At 35.7% G+C, this 21426-nt stretch overlaps 1 protein-coding gene across 1 annotated transcript in view; it reads right to left on the bottom strand.

Annotated features, from left to right (window-relative positions):
* Positions 1-21426, bottom strand: part of LOC140955715 (uncharacterized) — a 106550-nt gene that overhangs the window by 18408 nt on the left and 66716 nt on the right. Inside the window, 4 exon segments of the mRNA XM_073409896.1 lie at positions 12270-13583; positions 19512-19609; positions 19692-19845; positions 19956-20063. Of these exon segments, the coding sequence (XP_073265997.1) occupies positions 12270-13583; positions 19512-19609; positions 19692-19845; positions 19956-20063 (1674 nt within the window).

Below are 21426 nucleotides of genomic sequence, written 5' to 3'. Positions count from 1 at the left end.
TAACGGGCCTTGACTAGCCGAGACAATTTAGGCCTGAAAACCAAGGTAAATACCCACCAAAACGAGCCTCGAGGGCCTTGAAAAATAAGGAGTAAAAACATAGGTAATTACATTGTTGCTACACAATTTTTGATCTATGTTTTGATAAATTTTTCAACAAAAAAAAAATAATAATAATAAGGGTTTACATATGGCGATAACATAGAGCATCATGGCTAATATTAAAAAAGCAATATGTCAATGAGATAATTATTAAATCATATATAATTACTGAAATATAAAATACCATAGATATATGATTTGATTCGTGCTGGTTATGTAAAATGATCAATGCAATATAAAATACCATATATATGGGATTTGTTGGTGATGGTTATAGAAGACAATCTTTGCAATAATTATTACAATATTTCCTTAAATAGAACTAGTAGAGATTTTCTATATAAGTGAATATCCACCCATATTTCCTTAAAGGAGCTGCCACCCAAGGAAGCCCTCTTCCTTCTCCTTTCAGTCGACAAAGCTCTCCTGCACTTTCTTTTCCCTGCCACCAACCAAACAGACCAAGATCTAACCTCCAAACTACAATAGCCACACACTGTCCCCCCCCCCCCCCCTTCACTCACCCTCACCGCAAAAATCTCCTTTTGAGAGTCGGAAAAAGAAAACTCTGCTTTTCATTTCTCAACAGGAAATCCGTTCCTTGGCTGAAGTTTCTCTTCGCCAAGCCTCTCTTCAACCAGGTTTTAGAGCGGCATTATCAAAAGTTGCTGCGAAAAAAGGAACTTCCTTTTGGATTGCGTTAGGTAACTGTCGTACTATTGAAGCAATCTATCAAGAGTCCTTCGAGCCGCCTGCTGTTGTAACTGAAGAGAAGGGAGTTATACGGAGACTACTTTTACCGTCGTTGGATGATTCTCATCGAAAAATTTGTACTGTAATTAGCATGGCCATTGCTTCGATTGCTGTTTATGACTAGCCTGAGAATTGGCCTGATTTATTGCCGTTTCTTTTGAAGTTGATTATCGATCGAACTAATGTGAGCAGAGTGCATGGAGCTCTAAGGTGTCTGGCTCTTCTCTCTGGGGATTTGGATGATACAGTTATGCAAATGCTAGTACCAGTATTGTTCCCATGCTTGCTTATAATTGTATCGTCACCTCAAAATTATGACAACTACTTGCGTACGAAAGCCCTTACAATAGTTTATTCTTGTGTGTCTGTGCTCGGGATCATGAGTGGTGAATATAAGACATAAATCATTTTCTTGATAACACCAATGCTTAAACCACGGATGGATCAGTTCTATGTTATCTTAGAACCGCCTATGCAACCTAAAGATCCTGATAATTAGAGCTTGAGAATGGAGGTTTTAAAGTGCTTGAATCAGTTTGTTCAGAATTTCCCTAGCCTTATTGAAAGTGAATTCATGGTGATAGTTGGACCCTTATGGTAAACATTTGTAACATCTCTAAGGGGCCGTTTGGTACTGCGGTCCAAACGGCTTTTTGCCCAATTTCAATTTTTTTTTTTTTTTTTTTTTACTAAAATTGAGTTCGGTTTGTACTTTCTGGATCGTTTTGATGTGCTGATATCAAAAATGATTTTTAAAAAATAAAAAAACATTATTGGCATACTTTTCGGCACGAAAAGCTATTTGAAAAGCAACAGCTACCACACTCCCAAACACCCTCTAAGTGTATGGTCTCAATCTATACATGTGGTTCTGGGCATGATCATAGCCGTAGTTGAGATGATTTGGCATGGCAACGCCTCATCTAATCCTCGAGGATAAATTAAGCATACAAGGGGAAAATAAGACGTGAGCAGCAACCAGTAGTCTCCCGCTTCGCCTCCAGCCACTGCCTCGCAGGTAAGTCTTTCTTTCCTTGTTTTTGCCAAATTAATTACCCTGCAACTGTGGCATACATATGTATGCAACTGTGGCAGAACCGGTTACTGGTTAATTTAGGCAAGTAACAGGGGTTGGGTTCAAAGGGCCATCCTTGATTTTATTTTTTACTGTCCAGTTTTCTTGCAAACTTTGAGAATATATGCATATGGATTGTTGTCTTTAATTGCGATTAACTGTGATGCTTGTGTTTTTTTGACAAAAAATATAAAACATGTTTTTGTTTGTTGCATACAGCCAATACCCTAACATGTTTAAAACGTTTCTTTTTATATAAAAAAATATTAGAGGTTTTGAAAATGTGTTTTCGCATAGATTTATTAAATACAAAAACTATTTTCTTGCATTTCTAGATTTTATTACATGTTTGTAAAACTCCAAAAGGTATTGGCCAATATTCCAAAAAATACAAAAATCTTATTTTGGGGGGAATTCATCTATTATTCACCGTTAATGTTTGGATAAAGAAATTCCAAAGGGATAAATATACAAAATATTATTGGGAATAACTTGTTATTATTCAATGTTAATATTTGGATAAAGAAACCATAAGTGGTAAATATCCAAAATAATTTTCTATGAATAATAAGTCATCACATATCCTTGAAAGAAGCCTTGATTATAATCAAGGACATTTCAATTGTTTTTACTCCACGGTTTACGAGCCATAAGAGTATGAAACACTGAGGCAAAAATAGACTTTTAAAGCACATGGAATCTTCTTGGATTTCTATCCTAATAAATTTAGTTTGAATCAAACCTAGGAAAAACTGATGGGATTAGAAAACAACAATACCATAGCAATTATAAAGCAAACCAAACATCAAGCAGCTTATCTTAGGTAGGGCATACTAGGGGTGCTAATACCTTCCCTTTATGCAACCAGTCCCTTGCTTTAGAATCTCTGAAAGACCAATTAGAGTTCCTAATGACCATAATACTAGGTGCCAACTCCAAAGAACCAATCAAGCAAAAACAAACAAAAAATCGCCATCAAACGCCGCGCCAGGGACGTGCGACAGAATGACGACTCTACTGGGGACCCTTGGACTAAGCTTGTAATTGTTTTTTATTATGCTATGTGTTGTTGTTTTGTTTTACTATGAATGATTTACTTTGTTTAAAAGCTCTAGCATGCATCTTTACATTATGTCATACATGGTATGGCCATGCATCACTTTATTATTATTATCTTTTTTAGGGCACACACATTAAATTTTAAGTTAAGTGGGGGACTAGCAGCTTGCCTTGTGACTTGAGTCAAGGTTTAGGTTTGTGTAAACCCTAACTCTTTGCTGAGTGTTTAGACTGATAGTGAACCTACCCTATGTCTCACATAAAGGAACTAGAACCTATCCTTAGGATGTATGCTCCATAATATCATTTTGCTTCCAAACAAGCCTAAGCTCAAAGCATCTTAAATCTCAAGACCTTCATTTAAAAGCTAGCGAAGGGAGAGGTATTCCAGAATTGGGAGACCCAAGAAGCTCCATTGGTGTTCAAAATTTAATCAACAATGCTCGTTTGATCATGATATTGTGTTTTTTTTCTTTTTTCGAGGTTCCAAATGTCAATTAGATTTTATCCTTGTTTTTTTTTAGCCAAACTTTTTCTTTTAATGAGTTCATGCATTTTCAAAAGTTCATCTTTATGTTTTTACAATGCATTTACACATCACTTTTCACTTTCATGCCAAACGAATGGCCAAACTTTAAAGAATACATAGTAGCTATAGAAAAGGAAAAATAGGATGAAAATAACATAGGACAACATGAACAAGCTTGGAAACCCGCTAAAGAGGAACTTGAAACCATAGATGTGGGTAATGAAAAATTAAGAAAAAACTAAGGATAGGGATTATGATCACTCCTAAAGTAAGAGAAGATTTGATTGCATTACTCCAAGATTATATAGATATGCCTAGTGGATAGGGTACCATTAGTAGAAGGATGCAAATTGGTTGAGAAAAAGTTAGGAAGAACTCATTAGGATGCCTTGATCAAGGTAAAGATAGAATTTGAAAAGCAATGGAATGTTGGTCAAGTATCCGCAATGTGTGTCCAACATCGTGGTAGTACCCAAAGATGAAGATAAAATCAGAATTTGTGTGGACTTTAAGGACTTAAACTGGACTAGCCCTAAAGACAATTTTCCTTTATCACACAATGCAGCTTGTAGCTCTATATATTCCTTTATAGACGGGTTTTCGGGTTACAAACAGATAAAAATGGTGTAAGAGGATAAGGAGAAGAAACCTTTGTAACACCATAGGGAACCTTTTGCTACAAAGTCATGATATTTGGATTAAAGAATGTTGGGGCCACCTACCAAAGGGCCATGGTAACTCTATTTCATGACATGATGCATAAAGAAATTGAAGTATACGTGGATGACATGATTGTTAAATCTAGAGAGGGAGAGAATCATGTCCAAATATTGAAGGAATTATTTGAAATACTAAGGAACTACAAGATGAGGCTTAACCATGCAAGGTGTTCATTCAGGGTGAAATATGGAAAGTTGTTGGGATTCATGATGAGTGACAAAGGGATAGAAATGGATCCTAGTAAAGTAAAGGCTATTCAATCTATGCCAACTTCTAAGACTGAGAAGGACATAAGAAGTTTCTTAGGAAGGTTGAATTACATTGCTCGATTTATATCCCAATTAACCATGACTTGTAACCCAATCTTCGAGGGTTAAGGAATAAGAATCTTGGAATTTGGAATAAGAATGTGAAGAGGCTTTCAAGAAAATCAAGCAGTACCTCCTGATGAAGATGTGTTTTCAATTGAGGAAGGGAAATTAGATTGGTGGACTATGTACTTTGATGGTGCTGTAAACATATGTGGTAATAGAGCTGATGCAATGATAATCTCTCCTGATAAAAAAAAAAACATTATCTTGTTTCATATAAGTCGTAGTTTGGGTGCACAAACAACACAGTTGAGTATTGAAGCTTGCATTCTCGGTTTTAGATGTTACATTGGAGCTAACATCAGAAAGATAGATGTGTATGGAGACTCAATGTTGATAATTTGCCAAGTAAAAAGGAGAATGGAAAACCAAGGAAGAAAAGTTAAGGCCTTACCAGTAATACTTGTCCAAATTAGTTGGAGAATTTGAGGAAATATAATTCACCCATCTAGGAAGGGAAGGAAACCATTTTGCTAACACTTTGGTCATACTAGCTTCTATGGCTAAATAGACTTTGGGCACAAGGTATAGTCGGTACACATTGATATCAGAAATAACCCAGCTCTTTGTTGCTTAGTTGAAAGAGAAATAGATGGAAACCCTTGGTACTATGATATCGAGAATTACATCCAAAACCAAACATATCCCATAAGGGCATCCAAAATCAACAAAAAGATTTTAAAGAGGTAGGCAATGGATTTCTATCTTGATAAGAAATCATCTTACGGAACTTTGTTGAGATGTTTGGATGACGTGGAGGCAAAAAAAAATGGTGAAGAAAGTTATGGAAAAAGATTTGATCTGTCGAAATGGTCCATTAGAAAAGATTAATAATGCCCAGAACTTCAATAGCAGTATGATAACAGAACTCTACGCTAAATGGAAAAATCAAGTATTCCAATTCGTCGCCATCTAGGCCAAAGATGAATGGTGCGGTAGAAGCTGCTAACAAAAATGTCAAGAAGATTATTTAGAAGATGGTAGTCACTTACAAGGATTGGCATGAGATGTTGCCATTTTCCCTTCACGCATACCGCACTTACAAGGTATATGGAATGGAGGCGGTGATACCTTTAGAAGTTGAAATCCCTCATTAAGAGTACTGATAGACTCCGAGTAGAAGAGGTAGAGTGAGTAAAAGTTAGATAAAAGAATTGTTTTATCATAAAGCGCATGATCTTATAGCATTCAAAATCTTTTACTTAAAAGAACTGTTTTTATACATAACTAAGGAGATGACTCCATCGTTACTCAAATTGGAGGGATCTAAACCAAATTTAAACCGGATAGGTATTGCACACCACACTGGGGGCAAAACGTGCTGACACGACCAAAAGCTTGATGTTTTTTCCCAAGTGTAGGAGTGTTGAAGTAATAAATAACCTGACAAGACCGGGGTCGAACCACAGAGAGGTTAATTGTATAAATTATAAATAACAAGACGGTTTCCAGCCTATATACTGAGTTTATGAAAAAATCAAAGAGATATATATTATATAATATAAACAGAATGTAAATAATAATAATAATAATAATAATAATAATAATAATAATAGTAATAGTAATAGTAATAGTAATAGTAATAATAATAAAAAGAAGAAGAAGATGAAGAAATTAATGAGAACTTTGAGATGAAAGATTAATGTAAGGATTAAACAATGATAAAAACAAATGTCAAGGTTAGAGGATCCACTAATGGTACTTCAAACAAGTATAGTATAAACTCTTATTACTCAATTGGAAATCACACATAAAGGAGGTTCCAATCAGATTATAAATTGTTAACATGATTATATTAGTTATCTTATTCGAATAAAGCTAATACTTGTAAATGTTGGCAGACATTCATGATTATAACTTATGTTAACAACAAATCAAGTTCCTTTCATAGCTCAGGTGTCGGTTATATCATACAGTATGGGCTATGAAAGTGCTAAGTATTTTTTGTACCAAGTGTTATACAACATAAATCTAGATTAACCATTTAACAAGTAAAGTATTAAAAGTGAACAAGATAACAAATATAAAACATGTTAGTATCCAACATTAAGGTCCATGTTAAGTTTATATTATACTTATTCTTACACCATTAGTGTACCCTTTTCACCTTGACATAATTAACTTAGCTAAACATAATGAAAGAAAGAAACATAAATGAACAAGATAAGAACATAAATGAGAAAGAAGTTAACTAAGTAAACGAAAGGAAATGAAGTGCATAAACTTGATATTAATGAAAGCAAAACATAAGCAATACAAAGAGAGAAAGCAAGAGCATGATCTTGATCTGGAAACCAAGATGCCTCAATACATGGTAACTGCCTCCTTTTATAGGCCAAAATTTGGAACTATTGATTTGTTGACTAATTGATGAGTGTGTGGCCACATCTTGACTTGGTGACAATCCTTATCTTCTTGTCTGAACAACACGTCATTGCTAACATCATAATTTGCACAGAATCCTCAAGAATGTTCTAGCAAATTTTCTTAGGTTTCCAACAAAAAAAAGATGAGGTCATTTGGACTTCTAAAACTCAAGATATGGGCTGAACACTAAACAGTGTTTGGTTTGCAGGACAGTTTCGGACTTCTTCATTGTTTCTTAAATTTGGACTTCAAAACGGCCTTTTTAAATCTTGGGCTCCCATGAAAGTTGTAGGCCTTTGTCTTACCTTTCCATCCATATAAAATGGACCTAAATCCGAGATCTAGAGCTCCAGATATGATCCAATTACCGAGCAATGTTCCGGTTTGGACTGCACCAGTATCTATTTTCTAAGTTTGGCCATCTCTTTGTCCTTTCACTTTCAATTCTTAAACTCATCAATCAATCCTTTCATTTATGTGATAGGCCTGCATTTAATATGAGCATTTACCATAAATTAAGGTATCTTATAGTATCAAACTTGTTATTATAAAACATGCTTTAGTTAAGGAGTTATTGATACTTCAAGTGCAAAATGATGATATAAAACCTTGATAAACATGCACTTTTAAGTACTAATCACACCCCCCAACCAGCTTATTACTAGTCCCTAGTAATCAAAAGCGTTTTAATAGAGAAACAATTTGCAAATTCCACAAAGCAAGGCATTCATCATTCAACTTCCATTAGTCTATCCAGATAAACAAGCTCTCATTAAATTTATATTCCTGCTTCATACTTCTTAAACAAGATATTAATAAACCTTCTTTTTATGTGCTTAATATATGAAAACATAGATGATGGGGCTTTTGTTGGAAGAAAACAATATTATGTTCAAATGTTTAAGGTGAACTTCTTTGGGTTGGGATTATTATTATTATTACTTTTCTTTCTTTCTTTCTTTCTTTCTTTCTTTTTTTCATTTATATACACATACAACTTAAAAACACAATGTATCTTTAACCTATGTAACGAGTTTTAGGCTAATGACTCCCAGACTAGTTGGTCTTAGGGCATTAGGTGTTGAGACACCCTACGAGCTTAACAACTCGGGTTGCAGATACTGATACGTAGATAGTGCAATGTTTGATTCCCTTAAGCTTTTCTCCTTAACCCATGTAACAAGCTTTGGGCCAATAGCTCCCAAGTCAGTTGACTTTAGGGTATCAGGTGTTAAAACACCCCTTCGGGCTTAATTGCTTAGGTTAGGGAGGCTACAAAACCAAATTTATCTACGTTTTTTATTATCATCAATATTATCAATTTTTTTTTTGCAAATTATATACCATCCCTTTCCCTTAGTTCTTACCTTCAACAAAAGAACATAAATAATGTAATAATCCAACGTGTAACCCACAATCATATGTTAAAGTGTGTGTGTGAAAATGAAGGTTTAAGAATACTTGTTAAATGAGTATATGAAGCAGAATCAAGTGATAACAATGCGAGAGTTTGTAAACCTGAATATTTCAAGAAGTATTCTAATATGCCTTGTTATGAATATTGCAAATAACCATTAGAAAAGTTTTACTAAGATGCGTCTCAAGAATAAATAAACTGACTCCATACTCTGCCATCCTAATAACATTTTTGTCAAATGGTTTTAATAATAGCAAAAGAACATAAATAATGTAATAATCCAACGTGTAACCCACAATCATATGTTAAAGTGTGTGTGTGAAAATAAAGGTTTAAGAATACTTGTTAAATGAGTATATGAAGCAGAATCAAGTGATAACAATGCGAGAGTTTGTAAACCTGAATATTTCAAGAAGTATTCTAATAGGTCTTGTTATGAATATTGCAAATAACCATTAGAAAATTTTTACTAAGATGCGTCTCAAGAATAAATAAACTGACTCCATACTCTGCCATCCTAATAACAATTTTGTCAAATGGTTTTAATAATAGCAAAAACAGTTAGCAAGTTATTTTTTTTTTTTTAACTACTACCCTCTCCCCCAACCAAAACGAGACATTGTCCTCAATGTCCTAAGGTAGAAAGATAGAGTATAGAAGACATCACCTGAAATAACGAATAATGACAAACCTGAAACACACTTAAACAAACATAAGAAGTAACAAAACAAAATAATATGCTATTAATAAAACCAAAAGACACAAGGTTTCACAAATGAAGGCTCAAATCTAATCTAAGCTTTTTACGGCTTTCCTTAGTTGACCAATCTAGGCGACTCATGCAAGGATCAATGACAGGGATGAAAGATTGTAGTTGGTCAATCAACTATTCAGCAGTAGCAGCAGAGATTATGATTTGTCGTGCTGAAAATGTTAGAAATTTCTGTTCCACAGCTTGATCAAGGAAAGACAGCAACTTATTATAAAAACCATTAACGTTTAACAAACCTATAGGTTTATAGTGAATGTGTAGTTGGGCCCAAGATGAAATATGAAAGATCTCTTCCAATGTGCCCAGACCACCTGGTAAGGCAATGAAGGCATCAGCATGGTTAAACATGGTATTCAGTCGGTCAGACATTGTTGGGACTTGTAGTTCCTCTCCAATTGTTTTTCCAATGATGTCCCCATTTGCTAAAGCCTTAGGGACAACCCCCAAAACTTGACTGCCTCTTAAAAATGCAGCCATTGACACACCTCCCATTAACCCAAGGCTGCCTCCCCCATACACTAAATGAATCTTTCTCTCAACTAGTACCTGACCAAGATGATTTGTTGATTCTAAAAACTCCTTTTCTTTCCCAGGACTGGATCCACCGAAAACACAAATATTTCTTATGTGATGACTTGAGGAACCTGCCATTTCTACACACTTCTATATTTGATGAATGTATGGGATGAGTAGAAATGAAAGGAAGGAAGAGAAGAATTTATAGATGAGAAATTGAAAATACAATCATACCACCTATGTGTAGGCCAGCTGTTATCTCACACTCTCTCTTTTTATTTATTTATTTTGACAAAGCATGTATGTACAAGTAGTTGTGATTGTGGCTCACATCTTCCCTTGGTTTTACGTCCAAGAACGACTTAAATGCCCTCTATGGGTCGGGGATAGGCTTCCCATCCAGTTTCTTAAAAACTGGCAAACAGGGTCTTTTTTAGTCAGATTCCCAAGACTAAGTCGATCATGTTGTTTATGGAATTGTGGCCATAAATCATGAATTACACGATGCACATCTCCACTAGGATGCGTCTCAAGGGTTAACAAAAGATTATCTAAAGACCCCTTACTCAGGCCATCCTTAATGGATTGTATCTTATCTTCACGGTTTACAGATATCATTCCTAAAGAACGACACGTTGCATTGGAAGTCCATCTGGCACATCTGTGATAGACTTTCAATTATTTTGCATGACGTTTCTTTGCAAAAGTGCTTGTATCTTTTCCAGGCATGTGTGAACTGAAAGAATTGGAGGACTCACCTGATAATCAGACCTTTGCTTCAATTAACCAGCAAATATCTTCAGGAATTCCATGATTCATTAACAACCTTAATCTTGCACACCTAGCACGGTAAATTTTATTAATCGCATTTGGAGGCAAAGCGGGAAAATACCTTTTCAACTTTTCAAGAGTAGTGTCCATTTTCAAATGAGAATTGGTTGAGAGATTCAAAGAAAGAAGAAAGAGCAGAGAATTGCAAAAATATATACATATATCAGTTATTTGGGAAACTAAAAGAACCGACTTAAGTCACGGAGTACCATTATCCACCATTTGACCGGGGTGAGAGAGACTAGCAAAACAATAGATACACCAAAACACAAAACAATGTGAGAAAAGGAATCAATCTTTATATACAGGATCACTCAATTCAATAAAGTCATTTTCAATCGAAAAATTATCAAAATAAACTTTCAAACGATGCCCATTTACCTTGAAAACATTGCCATTCTTTGGATTCTCAATATCACAGGCCCTATATGGATATACATGTTTCATAATAAAAGGATCGCTACATCTTGATCTTAGTTTTCCAAGAAATAAATGGAGTCGAGAATTATAAAGCAAGACTTTTTGACCAACATTGAATGTTTTTCTCAGTATTTTCTTGTCATGAAACTCTTTAATTCTTGCTTTATGAATTTTTGAATTGTAATATGCATCATTTCTTATTTCCTCAAGTTCATTTATTTTCAATTTTCGCAGCTGACTAGCATCATCAAGGTTTGAATTGAAAGCTTTAATAGCCCAATAAGCTTTATCTTCAATTTCCACAGGCAGGTGACAAGGTTTTCCATAGACTAGTCTATAAGGTGACATATCTAATGATGTTTTATAAGCAGTTCGATAAGCCCAAAGTGCATCATCAAGTCTTAACGACTAGTCTTTCCTATTAGGGTTCACTGTTTTCTCCAAGATTTGTTTGATCTCCCTATTAGCAAGCTCTACTTGTCCACTTTTCTGAGGGTGATAAGGGGTGGCAACTTTGTGTGTGATTCCATATTTCTTCATTAAAGAAGCAAATGACTTGTTGCAGAAATGTGTTCCACCATCACTTATTATGGCTCAAGGGATTCCAAATCGACTCAAAATATTGTCTTTCAAAAACTTTATCACTGTTTTGTAATCATTGTTTCGACTTGAAATTGCCTCTATCCATTTTGAAACATAATCTACTGCGACTAATATGTACATGAAACCAAATGATGGAGGAAATTGACCCATAAAATCTATACCCCAACAGTCAAAGATCTCAATGACAAGAATAGGATTTAAAGCCATCATGTCACGTTTTGAAATAGATCCCAATTTTTGAAAATTTTCACAAGTCTTGTAGAATGCATGTGAGTCCTTGAATATGGTGGGCCAGTAAAATCCACTTTGTAAGATTTTGGCAGTTGTTTTTTTCGACAAGAAATGACCCCCACATGCCTCAGAATGACAAAATTTAATGACACTACTTACCACATTTTCAGGAATGCATCTTTGAAATATTTGATTAGGACAATATTTGAATAAATAAGGGTCATCCCAATAAAAGTTCTTCACTTCATTCAAGAACTTTCTTTTGTCTTGGGTACTCCAATGAGCTGGCAATTGTCCTGAAACAAGAAAATTAACAATATTAGCAAACCAAGGCATCGTTGAAATGGAAAGTAAAGATTCATCGGGAAAGTAGTCATCAATTGGTTTGATGTTAGATTTCGAATCTGTTGTCAATCTTGACAAATGATCTGCAACAACATTTCAGTGCCTTTCTTGTCTTTGATTGTGATATCAAATTCTTGAAGTAACAAAATCCACCGCACCAATCTAGCCTTAGAATCTTTCTTAGAAAGAAGATATTTCAATGCTGCATGATCACTAAAAACAACAACAGGTGAGCCAACAAGATAAGACCTGAATTTATCACAAGCAAATACTACTACAAGTAATTCTTTTGCAGTGGTGGTGTAATTCATTTGAGCACTATTTAAAGTTTTACTTGCATAATAAATCACATAAGGTTTCTTATCTTTTCTTTGTCCCAAGACAGAACCCACGGCATAATCACTAGCATCACACATTATTTCAAAAGGTAATGACCAATCAGGAGGTTGAATGACAAGAGCAGAAGTAAGCAAGTTTTTAAGTTTAACAAAGGCTTCTTCACAATGTTCAGTCCATTCAAAAATATTATCCTTTGTTAGAAGGTTACTCAAGGGCTTAGATATTACACTAAAATCTTTGATGAACCTTCTGTAAAAACCAGCATGTCCTAAGAATGATCTAACATCCTTAACAGATTTTGGTGTTGGTAAGTTGGCAATTAACTCGATTTTAGATTTATCAACTTCAATTCCTTTTGATGAAACAATGTGACCAAATACAATGCCGTTTATTACCATAAAGTGACATTTTTCCCAATTCAGTACAAGATTCTTCTCTTCACACCTGCTCAAAACCTTTTCTAAGTTAGTCAAACGATCATCAAATGAATCACCAAAAATAGAAAAATCATCCATAAAAATCTCAAGAAAATGCTCAACCATATCACTGAATATGCTAAGCATGCATCTTTGAAACGTGGCTGGTGCATTACATAATCCAAAAGGCATCCTTCGATATGCAAAGGTACCAAATGGACATGTGAAAGTAGTCTTCTCTTGATCTTCCAATGCAATTTCAATTTGATTGTAACCTGAATAGCCATCTAGAAAACAATAAAATTCATGACCTGCAACTCTTTCTAGGATTTGATCCATGAAAGGTAAAGGGAAATGATCTTTTCTAGTCATTGAATTAAGTTTCCTATAGTCAATGCACATGCGCCAACCAGTAACAGTCCTAGTTGGAATTAACTCATTTTTCTCATTTGTTATCACAGTGACTCTAGACTTTTTGGGTACAACTTGGGTAGGACTTACCCATTTGCTGTCAGAAATAGGATAAATGATTCCATTATCTAGAAGCTTAATGACTTCATTTTTCACTACTTCTTTCATATGAGGATTAAGCCTTCGTTGCATTTCTCTAGAGGGTTTAGCATTTTCCTCCAAATAAATCATGTGTGTGCAAATTAAAGGGCTAATTCCTTTTATGTCAGCTATGGTCATCCTAATGCATTTTTTTGCATTTTCAGAGTCTGTAATAACTTACCTTCTTGATGTGCATTAAGTTTGGAAGAGATTATTACCGGAAAAGTTTTATTTTCTCCTAAAAAATGAGTATTTGAGATTAAATGGTAATGGCTTCAAATCAGGTTTTGGTGGTTGAACACTTGAAGGTATGGGCTCAATTGATCGTGGTGGCAATTCTTCAATTTGTGGTCTCCAATTGCATGCCTTTGATCCTTCCTGAAAGTAGACCATTTGCAAATCATCAGATTCATCAATCTCAGTTTCACTGGAAGTGGTTTGAAATTGATCATGAACTAATTTTTCAATAAAGTCCACTTCCTATAAATCATTATCATCTACAGGTTGCTTGTAAATGTTGAAAATATTCATCTCCAATGTCATGTTTCCAAATGATAGCTTCATCAGTCCATTCCTACAATTAATCAATGCATTAGAAGTGGCAAGAAATGGACGTCCTAAAATGACAGGAATTGAATTACATGCTTCAACAGGTTGTGTATCCAAGACGAACAAAATCTACAGGGTAAATGAATTTATCAACTTGTACTAACACATCCTCAACTATTCCTCTAGGCACTTTTACAGATCTATCAGCAAGTAAAAGAGTTACAAAGGTTGGTTTTAACTCACCTAGATTGAGACTTTGAAAGACTGAATATGGAAGTAAATTCACACTAGCTCCAAGATCAAGTAAGGCTCTTTCAATTTTATGTTCTCCAATAAAGCAAGAAATTGTAGGACAACCAGGGTCTTTATATTTCAAAGCATTATTGTTTTGAAGAATGGCACTTACTTGTTCGGCTAAAAATGCTTTCTTTTTCACATTCAGTTTTCTCTTCACAGTGCACAGATCTTTCAAAAATTTAGCATAGGAAGGAACCTCTTTAATAGCATCCAATAAAGGTATATTGATCCTTACCTGTTTGAAAGTTTCAAAGATTTCAGAGTTGTGATTGACTTTCCTTTGTTTGGTCATGGCATGAGGAAATGAGAGTGCTGGCGGGGAATCAGCCTTTTCTTTGCAATGTTCAGGTTCACCCCCTTCCTTACCCTTAGAGATAGACTCATCATCTTTCTTACAAGGTTCAAGAATGGGTTTTTCAATAACCTTACCACTACGAAGAGTGATGACTGATTTGACTTGATCCATGTGTTGGCTTCCGGAACTACTTGCATTTGCATTGTATTGCCCATTTGGATTTTGTTGTGGTTGATATGGAAACTTACCTTTCTCTTGGAAATTGAGAGCAGATGTTAATTTTGCAAGAGCATCTTTAAAATCTGTCATGCTTTGAGCAAGTTGAGTGTTGATTGTCTCCTGCTTTTCAATGAATGCATGCAATGTTTCCTCAAGATTTCTTCTAGGAGGTGGAGCATAAGGAGGTGCATATCCATGAGAATTTTGAAAATTATGGTGTGCTTAAAACGGTGGTTGTGAAGTTTGTGCATTGTTGCTATCACTCTTCCAACTGAAATTTGGGTGATTTCTCCAACCAGGGTTATACGTTTGTGAGTATGGGTTATCGTTGGTCTTTGGAAACTGTTTAAAGCATGGGCTTGTTCATGGAGGCATTCCTTAAAAGAAGGCAAAGTTGGACAATCATTTGTTGAGTGTTCCTTGGTTTCATAGATTTGACACACAATGTCTTTAATAGATTTTAATTGACCACTCTTTTTCAATTCAAGTGCTTCAACTTTTCTAGCTAAAGATGCAAACTTGGCTTGGAGGTCATGATCTTCCCTAAGGTTGTGCATACCTCCACTAGATGTATTACGTTGGGTTTTACGTGGTGCCTCATAAGAACCTGTGGTGTCTTAATTTTGAGCATTTTCGGCTATCAAGTCTAGATACTCCATTGCTTCATTAGGGTCTTTATCTTCGAAAGTTCCATTGCACATCAATTCAACCATTTGCCTATCTCTAGGTGTTAAACCTTCATAAAAATGCGAAACCAATCTCCATGTTTCAAAACCATGATGTGAGCAAGTATTAAGCAAATCTCGATACCTATCCCAACATTGGTAAAATGTTTCTCCTGGCTTTTGAGTGAAAGTGATGATTTGTCTTTTGAAAGAATTTGTTCTGCGAGACGGAAAAAACTTCTTTAAAAATTGTTGTTGCATTTCATCCCAAGCACGAATAGATCCTGGTCTCAAATTTTGTAGCCATGTTTTAGTTTTATCTTTTAATGAAAAAGGAAAAAGCTTTAATCTAATGGTGTTCATGCTACAATTTGAGTCATTATAGGTATTACAAACCTCCTTAAATTCCCTTAAATGCAAGTATGAATTTTCTAGGTCTAAGCCATGAAAAGAAGGTAAAAGTTGAATAATGTCTGGCTTAAAATTAAAATGAGATGCATCAGGAGGGAAAACTATGCATGAGGGTGCACTTGTTCTTGTGGGATTCATGTGATCTCTAAGTGTTCTCATATGGTTATTCTCATTATTCTCATTATGAAGCGATTGATTATCTTCTTCGGCCATATTTTTTGAAAATGATGAGGATACCCTACAAAGTCGACCACTTAATGTACGTAACCAAACTCTCATGCACGTGTAAGAGGAGAATAAATGAAAAAAAGAAAAGAGAAGAAAAAGAAACAAAACAAAACAAAACAAAAGAAACAAGAGTTAGAAAAAATGAAAAGTGAAAAGAGAAAATAAAATAAATATTATAATTATACAAGAATTTACCTCCCTGGCAACGGCGCCAAAAACTTTGACCACGACCAAAAGCTTGATTTGTTGACTAATTGATGAGTGGGTGGTCACATCTTGACTTGGTGACAATCCTTATCTTCTTGTCTGAACAAGACGTCATTTCTAACATAATAATTTGCACAGAATCCTCAATAATGTTCTAGGAAATTATATTAGCTTTCCAACAAAAAATAGATGAGGTCATTTGGACTTCTAGAACTCAAGATATGGGTTGAACACTAAACAGTGTTTGGGTTGTAGGACAGCTTCGGACTTCTTCGTTGTTCCTTCAATTTGGACTTCAAAATGGCCTTTTTAAATCTTGGGCTCCCATGAAAGTTGTAGGCCTTTGTCTTACCTTTCCATCCATATAAAATGGACCTAAATCCGAGATCTATAGCTCCAGATATGATCCAATTACCGTGAAATGTTCTGGTTTGGACTGCACCAGCATCTCTTTTCTAAGTTTGGCCATCTCTTTGTCCTTTCACTTTCAATTCTTAAACTCATCAATCAATCCTTTCATTTATGTGATAGGCCTGCATTTAAGATGAGCATTTACCATAAATTAAGGTATCTTATAGTATCAAACTTGTTATTATAAAACATGCTTTAGTTAAGGAGTTATTGATACTTCAAGTGCAAAATGATGATATAAAACCTTGATAAACATGCACTTTTAAGTACTAATCACGTGCACATAGGGGTATCATTAAAGAACTTCTAAAACACCTTTTTATGAAAGTTTCTTAAAACAAAATATGATTGAAAGTTTTAGTTTTCATGAAAAAACCAAATGTTTTGAGTTTTCCTTTTAGAAAATAATTTCTAAAAAATGGAAAAGGCAATACTTGATGGAGCAAGAAAATGCCCCATAAAGAAGCATAGCGCGTGGAGCATATTCTGGTTCAAAGGATGGTTGGACAACAAATGGAAATGGGAGCTCAAGAAGTCTACAACGAAAAGGGGGATCTTTGTTTCAAAAAAAAAAGGTAAGTAATAAAAAACATGCATACTATATTGTCATAACACTAACCTAGCAGGAGAAGGTATGACAAAAGCCAAAATAGTTCCAAGTTTTTGGAAACCGCTAAGTTACAAAATCTCAGGTCAACGAAACTATGGAAAAGGATAGGGATTGAAACCAGCACTGCTTCATTTCCTTAAGGTATGATGTTTTCTTTAAGAATTTTAAGATGGGCTGGCCACCCGATATTGAGACCGTTTCTTAGAAAAGCATGGAGTTTTCTAAGAATTTTAAGAGGGGCCGATCACCTGATATTGAGACCATTTCTTAGAAAAGCGTGGAGTTTTTTAAGAATTTTAAGATTGGTCGGTCACCTGATATTGAGACTGTTTCTTAGAAAAGCGTGGAGTTTTCTAAGAATTTTAAGATGGGCAGGTCACCCGATATTGAGACCATTTCTTAGAAAAGCATGGAGTTTTCAAAGAATTTTAAGAGGGGTCGGTCACCCGATATTGAAACTGTTTCCTATAAAAAAGCGTGGAGTTTTTCTTAAAAAAAAACGTGAGTGGTTCTAAAATTTTGTAAAATGAGCAGGTCTCCAGATATTAAGACCCCTATCTAGAATCCTTTTATCTTACATCTGGGTAGGTCACCCATCATAATGAGACCATCATCTTCCATTTGGGTTGGTCACCCGTCATAATGAGACCATCTTACATTTGGGTAGGTCACACATTAGAATGAGACCATTCTCCTTTCTTTCTTTTTTTTACCTGGGTAGGTCACCCATTACAATGAGGTCATTCTTTCCCTTGGGTAGGTCACCCATAAGAATGAGTCCACCCTTCCCCTTTTCCACTTGGGTAGGTCACCCATCACAATGAGACCATCATTTTTTCTGAGTAGGCCACCAATTAGAATGAGACCATTCTCCATCTTTTTTTTACCTAGGGTCACCCATTATAATGAGGTCATTCTTCCCCTGGGTAGGTCACCCATAAGAATGAGACCACTCTTTCCCTTGGGTAGGTCACCCATAAGAATGAGACCAATCTTTCCCTTTTGCACTTAGATAGGTCACCCATCATAATGAGACCATCTTTCATTTTGGGTAGGTCGCCCGTCATAATGAGACCACACATATATTTTTATATTGGTTGTGGTTAAAGGAGATCGCCAGATGGGATCTCAGGTTAACCCAACCACACACAGAGTTTAGCTTTTGTTAAAGGGAATCACCAGATGGGATTCCAGGTTGACTGAGCTACACACCGACTTTGCTTCGAGTTAAAGGAGATCACCAGATGGAATCTTAGTTTAACCCAATCAAAAGGGCAGGTCGCCCATGAAAATAGACCAGCGTGAGTAAATGGGCAGGTCGGCTCTGAAAATAGACCAGGTTAAATGTGTGTGGGCAGGTCGCCCGTGAAAATAGACCAATTTTCTTTTAAAAAATGAAGTCCTTAGATGAGTGGATCACTCAGCTAGTAAGGAAGACTTTTTTTCTTTACAAGCTTACTATGCAAAGCATTGAGAAGTTTTGCTTCGTAAGCATTGTAAAGAGGGGGCATCTGTTGCTACCTAATTTTTTACCTATGTTTTGATAAATTTTTCAAAAAAATAAAATAATAATAATAATAATAAGGGTTTACATGTGGCGATAACATAGAGCATTAGAGTTAATATTAAGGAAGCAATATGTCAAGAAGATAATTTATTAAATCATATATAATTACTACAATATAAAATATCATAGATATATGATTTGATTCGTGCTAGTTATGGAAAATGATCAATGCAATATAAAATACCATATATATGGGATTTGTTGGTGATGGTTATAGAAGACAAACTTTGCAATAATTAATGAAATATTTCCTTAAATAACACATGTAGAGATTTTTTATATAAATGAACATCCAGTCATAATAAAAGGGGGGAGAAAAATTTACAAGAGAGAATTTTTTTAAAAAAAAGGGGAGCCAAACACAAACAAAACCTAAAAATAAAAACCCCTAACCCGTTTCTCTTTAGGGGCCGCCGCCCCTCCTTTCTTAAAAAACATAAAAAAAGGAGTTACCGCTCGTTCCCCCACCTTCTTCTTCCCTCACAACCTCTAATAGCCTTCACTAGACTGATCCTTTCCTCCCTTCTTTTGGCTTCTCCCCGTCACCACCAGATCCTCCCCCACGGTCTAGTAACTTCTCTTAAGACCAGCCAAAACCGTGAGCCACAAGCAGCATTAGGAGTTTTTGCTTCACATTCCAAACAGATAGCTCTTCTCTAACTAAGTCCTTCACCAGTACGCAGCCGTCTCCAGCTTCAATAGCAACATCGTCTTCAGCACCAGCAGCCATCGCTGACTCACAGCCCCTCAATCATTAAGAGCAGGTACTAATCGCAGCAGCAATCCAGGATGGCGACCAGTCTCGTCTCTACACCAGCAACGCATCCCAATCGTCTATATCTCTTCCCCATCACCAACAGTAGCTGTGTTTTCTTCTCTACACTAGGAACAAGAACCAGCAGGGGCGCGGTCATCGCCAGTTCCAATTCCTCAGCCATAGTAGTTGAATCAGCAGAAGCAATCCTACCCTTCCAGCAACACAAGAAACATAGGAGAAATATCGACCAACCAGCAGGCCACCATTTCCTGTGTTGTCTGCAATCGCACCTGAAACTAGCAGCGACAACAACCAGCAAACCTGGCTCCACCATGAACAGCAAGCAGGGGTGTCCTTCGTGAGCAGCAACCAGTCGTCTTCCTCCACTTCGCCTCCAGCCGCTGCCTCGCCAGGTAAGTCTTTCTTTCCCTATTCTGTTTTTGCATTTTACGTAAAGGATTTGGGCATTGTGTGAAGGTAAATTAATAACCTTTGCATTGTGCAGTGCATGCATGAATTACTCACGCATGTAATCTGCAATAGTGCCTAGTCGGGTCATTGGTTTGGGCTAGTGAACCAGCTAGGCCTGCTGGGTTCAGCCCGGTCATATAGGTCGAGCTGGACCCAACCCAAAAAAAAACAAGTAATATCGTTGGTTTTCTCATGTATTTAGTTTATGGTTTTGTTATTTTTTTTATATTGTGGAATACAAATATGGTATTAAAATACCCGGTTTTTCCATGAAATGTTGCAAATATATATATGTTTGAAAAAACAAAAAATATTTTCTTATGTATTGCATACGACTAATACCCTAATGTATTCTGAATTTCCTTTTTTTATATAAAAAAAAATATTTGAAGTTTTAAAAATGTGTTTTCGTATGGATTTCTTAAACACAAATTATTTTCTTGCATTTTTGGATTTTACAACATGTTTGTAAAACTCCAAAGGGTGTTGGTCAATATTTCAAAAAATATAAAAATCTTATTTTGGGGAGAAATCATCTATTATTCACTATTAATGTTTGGATAAAGAAATCATATATTATTCATCTATTTTACTCCATGGTTTACGAGTTGTGAGAGTATGAAAAACTGAGGCAAAAATAGACTTTTAAAACATATGGAATCTCCTTGGATTTCTATCCTAATAAATTTAGTTTGAATCAAACCTAGGAAAAACTGATAGGATTAGAAAACAGCAATACCATAGTAATTATAAAGCAAACCAAACATCAAGCAGCTTACCTTAGGTAAGGCGTACTAGGGGTGCTAATACCTTCCCTTTACGCAACCAATCCCTTACCTTAGAATCTCTGAAAGACGAGTTAGGGTTCCTAGTGACCATAATACTAGGTGGCGACTCCAAAGAACCAATCAAGCTAAAACAAACAAAAAATTGCCATCGATCGCCACGTGAGGGACGTGCGACATACACAATGAAATGGGCCCTAGTGGGCCGAGACAAATATGGCCCAAAAACCAAGGCAACCTAATGAAAAGGTCAATTACGTGCCAAAACCAATTGGACCTAAAAATCAAGCCAAATACCCAACAAAATAGGCCCTGACAAATCAGGACTAACTTGGCATGAAAACCAAGGAAAATAAAGACCAAAATAGGCCCTAACAAGTCTGAACAAATAGGGCCTGAAAACAAAGGCAAATATCCACCAAAACAAACCCCAATGGGCCGAGACATACCTTGCATGAAAGCCTAGGCATATACCCAATGAAATGAGTGAGGACAAACTGGGCATGAAAACCAAGGAAAATACACATCAAAATAAG

This window comes from Populus alba, chromosome 6 (genome assembly GCF_005239225.2).
Source record: "Populus alba chromosome 6, ASM523922v2, whole genome shotgun sequence".
Classification (NCBI taxonomy): domain Eukaryota; kingdom Viridiplantae; phylum Streptophyta; class Magnoliopsida; order Malpighiales; family Salicaceae; genus Populus; species Populus alba.
The sequence above is the reverse complement of the archived record's forward strand: the minus strand, read 5'-3'. Positions and strand labels throughout refer to the sequence as shown.